General features: G+C 49.7%; 1 protein-coding gene across 2 annotated transcripts in view; it reads left to right on the forward strand.

Annotated features, from left to right (window-relative positions):
• The window catches only part of TPST2 (tyrosylprotein sulfotransferase 2), a 48,508-nt gene extending 41,659 nt beyond the window's left edge, over positions 1–6,849 (forward strand). Inside the window, exons 5-7 of one of the 2 annotated variants that reach the window (XM_021703422.2) lie at positions 1,396–1,446; positions 4,460–4,508; positions 6,369–6,849. In XM_021703422.2, coding sequence (XP_021559097.1) covers positions 1,396–1,446; positions 4,460–4,501 — 93 coding nt within the window. In that variant the 3' untranslated portion in view covers positions 4,502–4,508; positions 6,369–6,849. Of the gene's footprint in view, positions 1–1,395; positions 1,447–3,428; positions 3,580–4,459; positions 4,509–6,368 lie in introns of those variants that run through there. The other variant, XM_021703421.2, reaches the window with a different exon arrangement.
• Positions 6,850–12,238: the final 5,389 nt, after the last annotated feature.

The raw sequence follows: 12,238 nt of genomic DNA on the forward strand, positions 1-12,238 counted from the left end.
ATGTGTGCGTGCGTCCGTGCGTGCGTCTCTGTAGACACCGGGTGTTCCTCTAACAGATCCCACGCTGCGGGACGCTCAGGCGGAGAGAGGTCCCCGTGCTAATGAACTTGTCTGCACCTGCCCTGTCCGTTACAGCTGCCCGCCACCAACCTCCTGTGGCCACGGGATGTGACTAGTGGAATCTGGTCCAAATTGAGAGGCGTTGTGTAAACTACGCACAGGATTTTGAAGTCCTGGTAGCAAAGACAGCATGTCAACTTTCTCGTGAATCATTTTTATGTTAATTATATGTTGAAGTATGAATATTTTAGATATCTCAGGTTAGATGAAAGATAGAACTGGAATTATTTCACTTGATTCACTTTTTTGGGGTCCTTTTTTTTTTTAAATATGACTACTAGACAACTTAAAATTGCATAGTTGGTTCACATTACGTTCAGTCAGACCGTGCTGGTCTATATGGTGGCTTATATATGAACAGATAGTGGAAAAGCCTGGGATTTTCTTTTTTTTTTAAAGATTTTATTTATTTATTTGAGAGAGAGAGAGAATGAGAGAGAGCGAGTACATGAGAGGGGGGAGGGTCAGAGGGAGAAGCAGACTCCCTGCCGAGCAGGGAGCCCGATGTGGGACTCGATCCAGGGACTCCAGGATCATGACCTGAGCCGAAGGCAGTCGCTTAACCAACTGAGCCACCCAGGCGCCCAAGCCTGGTATTTTCTTTGCCTCAGCTGTGTCCTCTGCCTGGCATGCTTTTCCTTCAGAGCTCGGCTTGGCTGATTTTCCTTGTCACTGAGGGCTCGGGTCAAAGGTCACCTGTTCTGAGAGGTTCTTTGGGACCACCTCAGAAGAAGCCCTTTAGTCACTCCTGATCACATCCCTTTGTTTTATTTTCCTTATGGTACTTCCCATGGTTTGATATATTCTTGTCTGTGTTTATTACTTGGGGATCCTCTGGCTCCCCCTCTAGCATGGAGGGTCTAGAATGGAGGGTCCAGGAGAAAAGGAATTTTAATTGTCTGGTCAATATTGTACCTCTAGAGCTTAGAATAATGCCTGAAATAAGAGGAACTCAATAAATGTTGGATGGATGGATGGATGTGTGTACGGATGGATGGATGAATGGATGGATGGCTAGGTGATGAATGGGTAGATGGATAGATAGATGGGTGGATGGTTGGGAGAGTAGAAAGTTGGGAGAGTGGATGGATGGGTAGGTGGATGGGTGGGTGGATGGATGGTTGGGTGGGTGGATGGGAGAGTAGGTAGATGGGTGGGTGGGTTGATGGATGAATAGGTCGGTGGTAAATGGGTGGATGGGAAAGTAGAGGTAACAGGATGAATTTTACTTTTTGATCATTTCCATAATAGAGATGCTTTGTTTCTCTTTCCTAGGTCTTGAAAGGAGACTATAAAACACCAGCCAATCTGAAAGGATATTTTCAGGTTAGAAACCCCAAGGGGAATTCTGAAATCTGTTTATTGGACTGTCCCACTAGCTTGCAGATGCCCTTAGACACTTCGCTTCTCTAATCTGGCTGATCATTTCCTCGTCAGAAAATTGGGTTGGGGGAGGGTAGGTCAGGCCAGGGGCCCTCCAAGTGTCTGATCCAGCTGGGGCCAAAGAGCAGCCCTTCTGCCCGTGCCCCTTCCATCGCCTTGTCTCCTGGCTTGAGAGCAGTTGGAGGGATTGGTGGGGGCCTTCTGTCAAACTCCCTGTCTCTAGCCTTAAATTCAGTTTTATATATTGGCAGTCCCCAAACACAACCCAGCCTGGAATTTTCATCAGGCAACCAAAAAACGAGAACCATAAGGGTCACATGGGTGTGGGTATCCCCGCGAGTGTAGACATACAAATGCCCCTGCATCCCCGCACCCATCTCCCTGGCTGTGCCTCCCACACATCCTGGGTATGTCTGTGGGGTGCGGTCCGTGCGTCATGTCAAGAAGGACTGCCCCCTTCACTGACATGATAGCCCCCCTTTAAATGAGGTGTTTTAGTTTGTGTATTAGTTTGGGAGAGAAGGGGTGCCAATCTCCAGTTTAATAATCAAATTCATGAATGCTAATTGTCTGGGGTCCATGGCTTGTGCACCCATCTTAGTTCCTTGGGGAGGGCTCCACGCTCCCTTTCTGGGAGTCGGAGACCCAGCCCATCCTCTTGCCGCTGTGAAAAAAATATTGCTAGGATTAGCATTAATTTATTGCCTGTTTTAACTGAAAAGATGATGTAACAAGAGCCACACACAGAAGTGGGGGTGAGGGGAATTAGTCACCACCCAGAATGCCTTTCATTTTTGCAGAGTATCCTTTTTTGCCCACCTGAATAGGCACTTGGCACTCCTTGCATTTCCATCGAATGAGCTGCTTGGGTTTGCGTTCTTCGTGTTTTCCCATCTTTTGGGTTTCACTGTTGCCATTTGGGATGGTGCCATAGTATTCTCTGGAATGCATTATGAGCTGTTGTTGCCCTAAGATCATGTCCAGTTTCTGCAGTGTCGCGAATGATGGCCTGTGCGCTTCATCTTGATCTTGCCTCTCTTATCTGGGGTGGGGTGGGGGACTCTTGAACCCTTCCCTTAGAAGACATTGCTATGGGGTGGCATCAGTGGGCAGAAGGGTCCGGTTCTTTTTGAGACTCTTTTTTTTTTTTTTTTTTTTAAGATTTTATTTATTTATTTGACAGAGAGAGACATAGTGAGAGCAGGAACACAAGCAGGGGGAGTGGGAGAGGGAGAAGCAGGCCTCCCGCAGAGCAGGGAGCCCGATGTGGGACTCGATCCCAGGACCCCGGGATCATGACCTGAGCCAAAGGCAGACGCTTAACGACTGAGCCACCCAGGCGCCCTCTTTTTGAGACTCTTGACCTAGAAGGCTAAACTGTTGTACAGAAGAGTCGGAGCAATTTACATTCTCTTGCGGTGTATGGCATATTCAAGATGTCTGGCTGGCCTGGGACTGTTTCTTGCTCTGTTAGGGGCAAACTGTGGAGGAATGACATATGCCCTGTCATCACGAACACTGCCATGCTCCGGAGAGCTGCCCTGCCAACTGCATTGGGCCCCCGCTTTCCACCCTCCTCTTCCTCCCAGTCCTCCAAGGGGCACCTGACTTCCTTCACGGTATCGCAAAAATTGGAAAACAGTCTACGGCAATAGTTACATACATGATGGCACATGCATTCCACGGGGTACTCTGTAGCCATCTAGAATGATCACCTTGAAACCCAAGAGTTGGAAAAATAGTAAGCAGAACAAAGCAGCTCACACATTAGAATTGCAGCGAATGAAGAAAAAGAATCCTCATTCGTGAGGCACCAAACACACCCCCTCCCCCCCCCGCCCCATTCCAGGTCTTTGCTGTTCCTTTTGCCAGGAATGCTTTTCCAGCCAGGCCTTTGTGTGCCTTGCCCCATTTGCATTTTTTAGATCTCAGCTTATGGGATGTTTTCCAACACCAGCAACCAGTTCCTGATTCTCCAAACACCAACTGGATTTCAGTTTGCGCAGTGACGCCCAGAGTTCGTGTCAGACCCCACAGGATAAGGTCTTGGTCCCAGAAGACTGCCCCCCGCTTCAGATGCCAGCCACCATGGGTTCCCCGGCTACCCACATTTCTGCCCAGCCAACTAACATTTAAGAATTTGCTAGAACAACTCACAGGACTCAGGAAAGCACTTTACTTCCTAGATTAGTGGTTTATTATAAAGGGTACGACCCAGGAATGGCCTTGGAAGAGGTACACAGGGCAAGGTACGGGGTAAGGGGTGTGGAACTTCTAGGCCCTCTTGGGGCACACTACCTACCCTCCTGCACCTCCATGTGGTCACCAATCTGGAAGCTTTCTGAAGCCGTCATTTAGGGGTTTCTGTGGAGCGTTCATGAAGTAGGTACAGTTGATTAAATCACTGGTATTAACTTACTCTCCAGCTCCTCTCCCCTCCCCAGAGTCATGCCTTGGTCTTTCTAAGCCACCAGTGCCCATCCTGAAGGCAGACACTGTCATCTCGTTAGTATACAAGAACTGCTTGTTATCACTCGGAGATTCTAGGGTTTTAGGAGCTGAGTGCCAGGAACTTGGGACAAAGAGCATATGTTTATTTTTCATTATGCTACAGCTTAAATGTCAACCCCTAATAGTAGCCTTTCCTGACCACCCTCTCTGAAGTAGCTCCAGAGTCACTCATATGAGCCCACTGTATTGCCCGGAGGTGTAGGGGACATTATCTTGCGTATGTGTTTGTAAAGGCTCTGCCCGCTGCCACATAAGCTGCAGAATAGGACCAAGGCAGTCATGTTCACAGCATCCCCAGCACCTGGCCTGTAGTAGGTGTGCAGTAAATACCCCATGAGCGAGTATGTGCCTTCCCCAGTGGTGCTGAGGCTCAGTCTCAGGGCAGTGGGATCCTGGCACCCCAACCTGGCTGTGACCCCTTCCTCTGTGTGTTGTCTTCCTCCAGGTGAACCAGAACAGCACCTCCTCCCACTTAGGAAGCTCATGATTTCCAGGTAGGCCTGCAGGCTTCCCTTCTCTCCCCCCACCTCCCTCCAATGCCTTCTGAGCCCAGGAGCTACTCTCCTGAAAAGCTTGCCCTTCCAGAGCCTCTCTGGGGGGGGGAGTGTCCACCAAGGTGGGCTGACCCAGCCCCAAGGGGGGGTTTCCATGGAGACAAGCTGGGGAAGCTATTTATAGAATTACAGCTTAGTCTCCTAGCTCTGGATCAGGTAGGGGCAGGGATCATTGCAGAACCAACCAGAAGGTTTGTCTGACTTTGGGAAGGGGGCCCCAGGGACCCATGTGATGGAGGTGAGGGGTGGGATTCTAGAATATTTTGGCACAGAATGTTGTCTGTTTATCCTGCTTCTATAAACAGCATGGAGTTGGCCCAAAGCAATTAATGTTCTAAGAAAAGCTCCACGCAGGTCTGGTCTAAGAATAACCCCAGGGTTTTGGACCAAGTGCTACTCCTGGGTTACTCCTTTAACGCTGAGGATCCCTGGGATGGCCGCTGACACAGAGAAGGAAGCTAGAACCCAAAGGGGGCCCTGACTTGCCCAAGATCACACAGCCACCAAGTGGCAGCATCCTCCTCCCCCCGGGCATCTTCTTCCAGAGTTTGCTTTTGAGGAACAATTCAAAGTGCAGTTCTATCCACCCGTATCTTGTGCGAGGGTAGGGGAACACGTTCTGACCTTGGGAAGTCAAAGGTTTAGGAACCCACTTCAGATCGGACCTCTCCCCGCCTCCGTTTGTGACATCCGGAGAAGGGGGACTCAGCCGGGTCAGCCTGCTTGGGTGGCCGGGAGATGAAGTGAGCTGGCCCAGGGGGGCACGTGGGAATCCAGGAAGCCTGGCGTCCTCGCTGTGCATGTGGGCGCTGGAGTTAAGGCCCCAGATGTGAACTTCCTCTGTCACTCGGGTGACCCCACAAGAGGTCAAAAGCGACTCACATGGGTGTTCTCCGTTTTGCTCTAGACTATGAAGAAGCTTCCAGCCTGGACTCTATTTTTAGTCTCCTGATCTTATTTTTAAATAATCAGCATATTTTCTAGTATCTTTTTTTTTTTTTTCTTTTTAATCTACTTTGCCCCAGCCTCAGGCCCTTGTCATTATCAGGGATCCCATCTTGGGTGGTGCTGAGATCCCAGAGTTCTGCTGCATTCCAGAGGCAAGAAACCTCCTGTGGAAGGGCTCCTGTCTCCATGATTCTCCCTGACATCTTCCCCTCGTTCTCGTTCTGCAGATTCTTTAGTAGAATTTTGCACCTTCCTGCTGACAAAAGCCCGATATATTCCTCGCTGTACTGTTTTTTTTTTTTTTAAGATTTTATTTATTTATTTGAGAGAGAGAATGAGAGAGAGAGAGAGCATGAGAGGGGGGAGGGTCAGAGAGAGAAGCAGACTCCCTGCCGAGCAGGGAGCCCGATGCGGGACTCGATCCTGGGACTCCAGGATCATGACCTGAGCCAAAGGCAGTCGCTTAACCAACTGAGCCACCCAGGCGCCCTCGCTGTACTGTTTAAATGAGATACCATACACAGGGTGCTTGAGCTCATCCCTGGTAAACAGTTGGCCTGAAACAAAGGCCGATCCTTCCCTCGCCTCCAAAAATCCATTGGCATTTATGACATAATCATCACTACTCTCTCTTCATAAGTAGAAAGAGTCTATCTTTGAGGTCAGGCAGATGCAGGTTGGGATGCAGGTGAGAACACTTAAATTTAAATTCTCTCTGGCCATCTGGGGTCTGCTGACAACACCTCACCTGCTTTTGTGAATATGCATGAAGACCATCCGTTCCTATATCACACAGAGGAATATGAAGGGTCTGTCTGCCTCTGGGCCTAACACAGTTTTCTCCCTGTTCAGATCTCTGCAGATTGTTGCCGAGAGAAGACACTTGGCATTCGAGTGGAAATCGGACCTCTAATCCAAGCATATTGCTTGCTATTAATCGCCAAAACAGGACTGCCAACGAGGAATGTATTTGCATATGTTTGCAAAAGCTGCATCACTGAAAACTTAACCTGGAGACTCTCTACCTTTGGACGCCCCTGGGGTGGAGAGCCAAGGGTGTGGCAGTAGTCCAGCTTTTGAAACTTAGGTATTTTTTAATCTTTCCCCTCAAGAACTTTTTTTTAAAGAAATGGATTTGCCATTTTTCTTAATTTGCAGGTCTGCTTTGGTGGCTTTGTTTGCAGGGACAAGGCCCACACCTGTGCCTCTCCTATTGACCCTTACTTTTCAATTCAAAGAATCTATTTAAGAATTTAATATATGAGGTTTTCTTTGATTCTTCCTCAGTTCTACTCAGATTCAGAGGAAAAAAAGTTACTGGAATAAAGTGAACAGGGACTCATTTGTCTGTGCCTGACTTTACAGAATGAACAGATTTTTTTTTTTTTCCCTCCATATTGGATTTTTTCAGGTGGATTGATGACAGGCGAACAAGGTTCCCATTTCAGGTGCTCAGCAGGGCACCCTGAGCTCCTGTGTCGGGTCCCCCGAGGCTGTCCTTGGGATGGGCGGTTTGCTAGAGGGACTCCCAGACAAACTGCTGGACTCACAGTCACAGTTTATTACCGTGACAAGATGCAGATTAAAATCTGCAAAGAAAAAAGGTGTAGAGGGCAGGTACAGGGAGATCAGGAGTGAGCGTCCAGGGATCCTCACCCAGTGGAGGCTTACGGGCATGCTTAATTCTACCAGCCACGACAGGTGACAGGTATTGCCACCAGGAAAGCTCACCTGAGCCTTGGTGTGTGGCGTTTTTATTGGGCATCAGTCGTAGGCATGGGGCACTCATATGACTGACCTCAAGTACTCCGTCTCCAGCCCCTGCAGAGGTCAAGTGATCTGGCCTGATCCCAGGCCCCATCATAAATCACATTGTTAGCATAGACCATCAGGCCTGGTGTGGCCCAGGGTCCCTGTTATGCAAAGACACTTTTATTAGACAGGATATCTCAAAGGCTTAGAGATCATCTCTCAAGAGCTGGTCAAGGGCCAGTGTTTTCTTTGGCACATACAGGATGTGAACAGTCCCAGCCTGCTGGGCCCCAAAATGCTGCACGGCCCCCAGATGCTGAGGGACCAGCTGGGCCCAGAGCAGTTTCTCGTCTTTAAGGGTTAAAGTGTTTTATCCACCCTCCCTTGCTTTGCAGGCTTTGGGGAGGCAGTGACTCCCAGTGGTTTGGAGCATAGATTTTTGGAGTCAGGCCTAAGAACTTACTGGCTGTGTGGCTTGGGGCTTCATGTCTTCATCTGTAAAATGGGAAAGGTAAAACTTCAGGGGTTTATTGGGAGGGGCTGATGGTTGACCTAGGCAGTGGGGCCTGGTGTGCAATGAGCCTGCAGTGCGAGGCAGCTCTGGTCTCTCCCGGTCTTGGAACTGCGGTGGGGGGAGCTGATGGAGCTCTGAACACGGGAAGCTCATGGTCACCGCTCATCGGGGAGCAGAGCACACCCAGCCTTATTCGGCGTTCCACTCGTCTGTTGCTGTAGAACCGGCCAGCCCCATGCTTAGTGACTTACCACAGTGTATTGTTAAATCTCTCCATTCTGGAAGTCAGCCGGAGGGAGCTGGGTGGTTCTCACAGTCAGAGGGTGGCTGGGACTCCTGTCTTCCGAAGGCTTCTTCATTCCCACATCTGGTGCTGGGCCCAGGTGGCTGGAGCGTCAAGAGGCTTTCCTGGGCTTCTCTGTCGCATGGCCTTGTCCACGTGGCTAGCCTGACAGCATGGCGGCCTCAGGACAGCCAGACTTTTTCCATGGGGGCTGGCTTCTCCCAGAGCAGGCGTTGCCAGAGGCCGGAAGCACCGGAAGAGCCAGTCAGTTAAGGGATAAGCCTGGCCCAGTGTCACCGCCACTGAGTTTGTCCTAGTCCTAGGGGCCCCCCCGCCATGTTCAAGAGAACAGAGAAATTCCTCCTCTTGGAGGCGCAGAGGCAAGGGCACAATGCAGAAGTGCAGGTGGGGGCGAGAGGCAGTTGTGGCCGTCTTGGGACAACCCAGCACGGTCATCATCAAAACCAGTTTATCCGCCTCCCCCGCAGGGTCATCAAATAACATAGGAATTCATCAGATTATGAGATTTCTCTCTGGGAAATGCAACGTTAGCCAAACGTTCCCTTTCTTCAACGGGGTGCAGACTAAAGACATCTCTTTACTGTTTAAAGCACGGTGATTCCAGACCCCCAAAAGGCTTGGTCATCAAGAAACCCAGGCTTTTTGGTTTCCCCAGACTCTGCCTTGGGAGCAGGAACAGTTCTTCCCACTGATGGAGCTACTCCAGGCCTCCTGAAGCCCCAAATCTGGGTCAAGAACCAAGAAGACATCTTTTACCCCGTCCTCATTCTCTCTTCTCAAGGAACACTTTTCAGGACTATTAACAGAGAATCCCATTCCTTTGGGTGAAAGCCCTTGACCCACCCACTAGGGCTGGCCCCTGACCAAGTGCCCTCCACCAACTTAAGCCCGTTCACAAGTGTGGATTATTCTGATCTGACCTTGTTTCCATGGTAACAGCTGGTATTTTCAACGGGCTGTTGAGTTGCCTCGTTATTTTAAAATAATTATAGACTCCTATGAAGTTGCAAAGGTACAACACGGGGTCCTGTGGATCCTTCACGTGGCTTCCCCCAACACTGACATCTTGTACCAACTGCAGTGTCATATCAAAACCAGGGAATTGACCATAACGCAGTGCTGTTAACTAGCCTACAGACCACAGGCCTGGTTCCATTTTCACTATTTTGTGCAGAGGTGTGTGTGTGTGTGTGTGTGTGTGTGTGTGTGTTCAAGAGTTTCATCCCCTTTCAGTGGCAGACCCTTCCATATCCGCCCCCCCTCCCAGGACACACAAAGTCACATACAAAAGCTTAATCTAAGAAACAGAAATGGTGCTTCTGATGAGAACACCATCCCCGTCCCAAGCCCCCGGTAACTTCCCTTTGAAGTACTTACTCATGGTCAAGGTTTTGCATTAATGTACCTGGTGATTTGATTCAAGTTGGTCTTACTGATTCAAGTTAGTCTTACTGGATTCAAGTTGGTCTTACTGGACCGGACACTGTGTGAGTGCAAGAACCATTATTCCTCATTGCTCCCCATTTACCACTGGTCACAGGCTGGGAAAGCAAGCGACCAAGCAGCCCCAGTGGTCCTCACCTCCAGGGGCTCACACCCCTTTTGTACGCTGTCCCTTTCCACTGAACAGGGATAGGGTTTCGGGTTGATACAGGACTCATGGTTAAATTTGAATTTCAGATAAAACAGTAATTTTTCAGTCTTTTACAGTATTTCATGGGACATACGAAAAACTTATTTGTTGTTTATGTGAAATTCAAGTTTAACTGGGAAACCTGTATTTTTGCTTGCTAAATCTAGCAACTCCCAGGAGGGCTGGCTGTGCAGCGATAGGATATTAGGGACATGGAGGGTGTGACTTCCTTGTTGTGGCTTCAACCTCGTTCCTCTTTTTTTTTGAGAGAGAGAGAGATTGATTGAGTGCGTGAGCTGGGTAGGGGCAGAGGGCGAGGGAGAGAGAATCTGAAGCTGACTCCTCGCCCAGCAAGGAGCCTGACACGGGGCTCGACCCCAGGACCCTGAGATCATGACCTGAGCTGAAACCAAGAGTCGGATGCTTAACTGACTGAGCTGCCCAGGCGCCCCTGCCTTGCTGCTCTCTTAGTCACTCGCGCTCGGGGAGTCCAGTCATATGTCATGAGGACACTCAGCAGCCGTAAGTAAAGGTTCACGTGGCAAGTTCCCGAGGCCTCCTGCTGACAGCCAGCACCGGCCTGCCAGTTGTGTGAGCGAATCGCCTAGGAAGCGGATCAGCCAGCCTTGGTCAAGCCTGCAGGTAACTGCGGTCCCAGCTGACTTCTTGACTGCAACCCCAAGAGAGATCCCGGGTCCGGAGCAGCACGTGAGTCAGCAGCTAAGTCACTCTTGAATTCCTGCCCACAGAAACTGTGTGCGATCATGCTCACTGTTGTCTCAAGCCGCGAAGTTTGGAAGGTACTTGTTACATTGCAGTAGGTAATGCCGAGGAGCTCCAGTTATTTGTGAATGAGTGAAGGAACCAGTGAATGAATGAGCGATGAATGACTGATGAAGGCTGTGGTTCCTCCCCTCCTCTGCGCGCTTGTGAGGGCCCTCGCCCGACAGATGACACCCAGGCCTGTGGATCCTTGCGTGCCAGGGTAGAGTCTTCACAAACTCTTGAAAGATAAGTAAGGTATCAACCATCTGTATGAAACATTTCAAGGGAAACCAGATTAGCTAATCTCAGCTCATCTGGATTTCCAATCCTCCCCAGTTCAGGACACGCTCTATATTTTTGTGACAAAATTCGAACTAAGAATAAGCCATGTGCAACTGTATAATGTCACCGTCCTAGAAAAGGTACTTGTGCTAGACTTTAAATATATCAGCCTTGAAATGCCACTGGCGGATTGTTTCTATGGTACCAACCTATTTAAAGTTGTAACCAAGGAAGGATGTTTTTTCCCCCCCAAATCTTTCGAAGGCAGTATGGAAATGGGGCTGTGGAAGCAGGTGATGAGGACCGGGAACTCGGGTAACAGAAACTACCCGGGAGGTTTGCTGATGTGTGCAGAGGGTTTGTCTCTGCGACCCCGGACAGACAGGCCTCACTCTCTACGTAGTAGCTCGGGTAAGTTGGCAGAAATGGTGTGGGTGCCCCAGGCGTGGTGCAGCAGAGGAAGCACCCGTCCGGACGTCTGAGCGCCTAGGTTTCAGGCCTGGCTCTGTCCTTAAACTCGCTGGGTAGCCTGTGCCTGCCCCTTGTGGCCCGACCCCCTCCACCGCTTCATCTGACAAGTGTCCACGGCGCTGTCAGGCTCCTGCTAAGGAGCCTTGTTGCCTGGCAACCCTTCTGGGACAGCTACATGTCTGAGCACCTCATTGGGAATCTAGACACGGGCCTGGATGTCCCCAAGTCCCAAAGCAAGGGTTTTTTCTGGGCAGTGGTGGGAGACCGTGATGTACGGGTATGAAGTCAGGAATCTACATCTCTGGTTGCCTCTCTTGCTTTTCTGGAGACCGGGCATTTGAACCCAGAAATCCTGAGAAACCACTGATCTTTGAGGCGGAGAGGCCTCCCATGCAGAGGTGTGAGGTTGGGTCTTTCAAATGAAAACAGCGCTAACCATTTACTAAGCTCTTATTAGTCTTTCTATGGCCAGCAGCTTTAGATGCATTCCTGAGCCACCCCTCTTTTTTTTGGTCCTGAAAACAACCCTTTTAGAGCACTACTGTCATTATCCCCATTTTGCAGATGGGGAAACAGGTGCAGTGAGGTGAAGCTACCTACCCCCGTCCCACATCGAGGAAGGAGCAAAGTGATTTGGATCCCTGAAGTTTTACTCCAGTAACTTCATTAAAAAAAATTTTTTTTTTCCTAGAGGTGCCCGGGTGGTTCAGTCGGTCAAGGGTCTGCCTTTGGCTCAGGTTGATCCTGGGGTCCTGGAATCGTGTCCTGCGTCAGGCTCTGTGCTCAGCAGGAAGTTGGCTTTTCCTCCCTCTGCCCCTCCCCCCACTCATGCTCTCTCTCTCTCTCTCTCTCTCTCTCTCTCTCTCTAATAAATAAAATCTTGGAAAAAAAAATTCTAAGTACAGAGAGAACCTTTTTTTTCCCTTAATAACTTGAGGCTAAGTTGCCTACTTGATGTCCTATCACCCCCCAAATGTAGTATTTCCAGCAAACAAAGACAT

Source organism: Neomonachus schauinslandi, chromosome 14 (genome assembly GCF_002201575.2).
Source record: "Neomonachus schauinslandi chromosome 14, ASM220157v2, whole genome shotgun sequence".
Taxonomy (NCBI): Eukaryota; Metazoa; Chordata; class Mammalia; order Carnivora; family Phocidae; genus Neomonachus; species Neomonachus schauinslandi.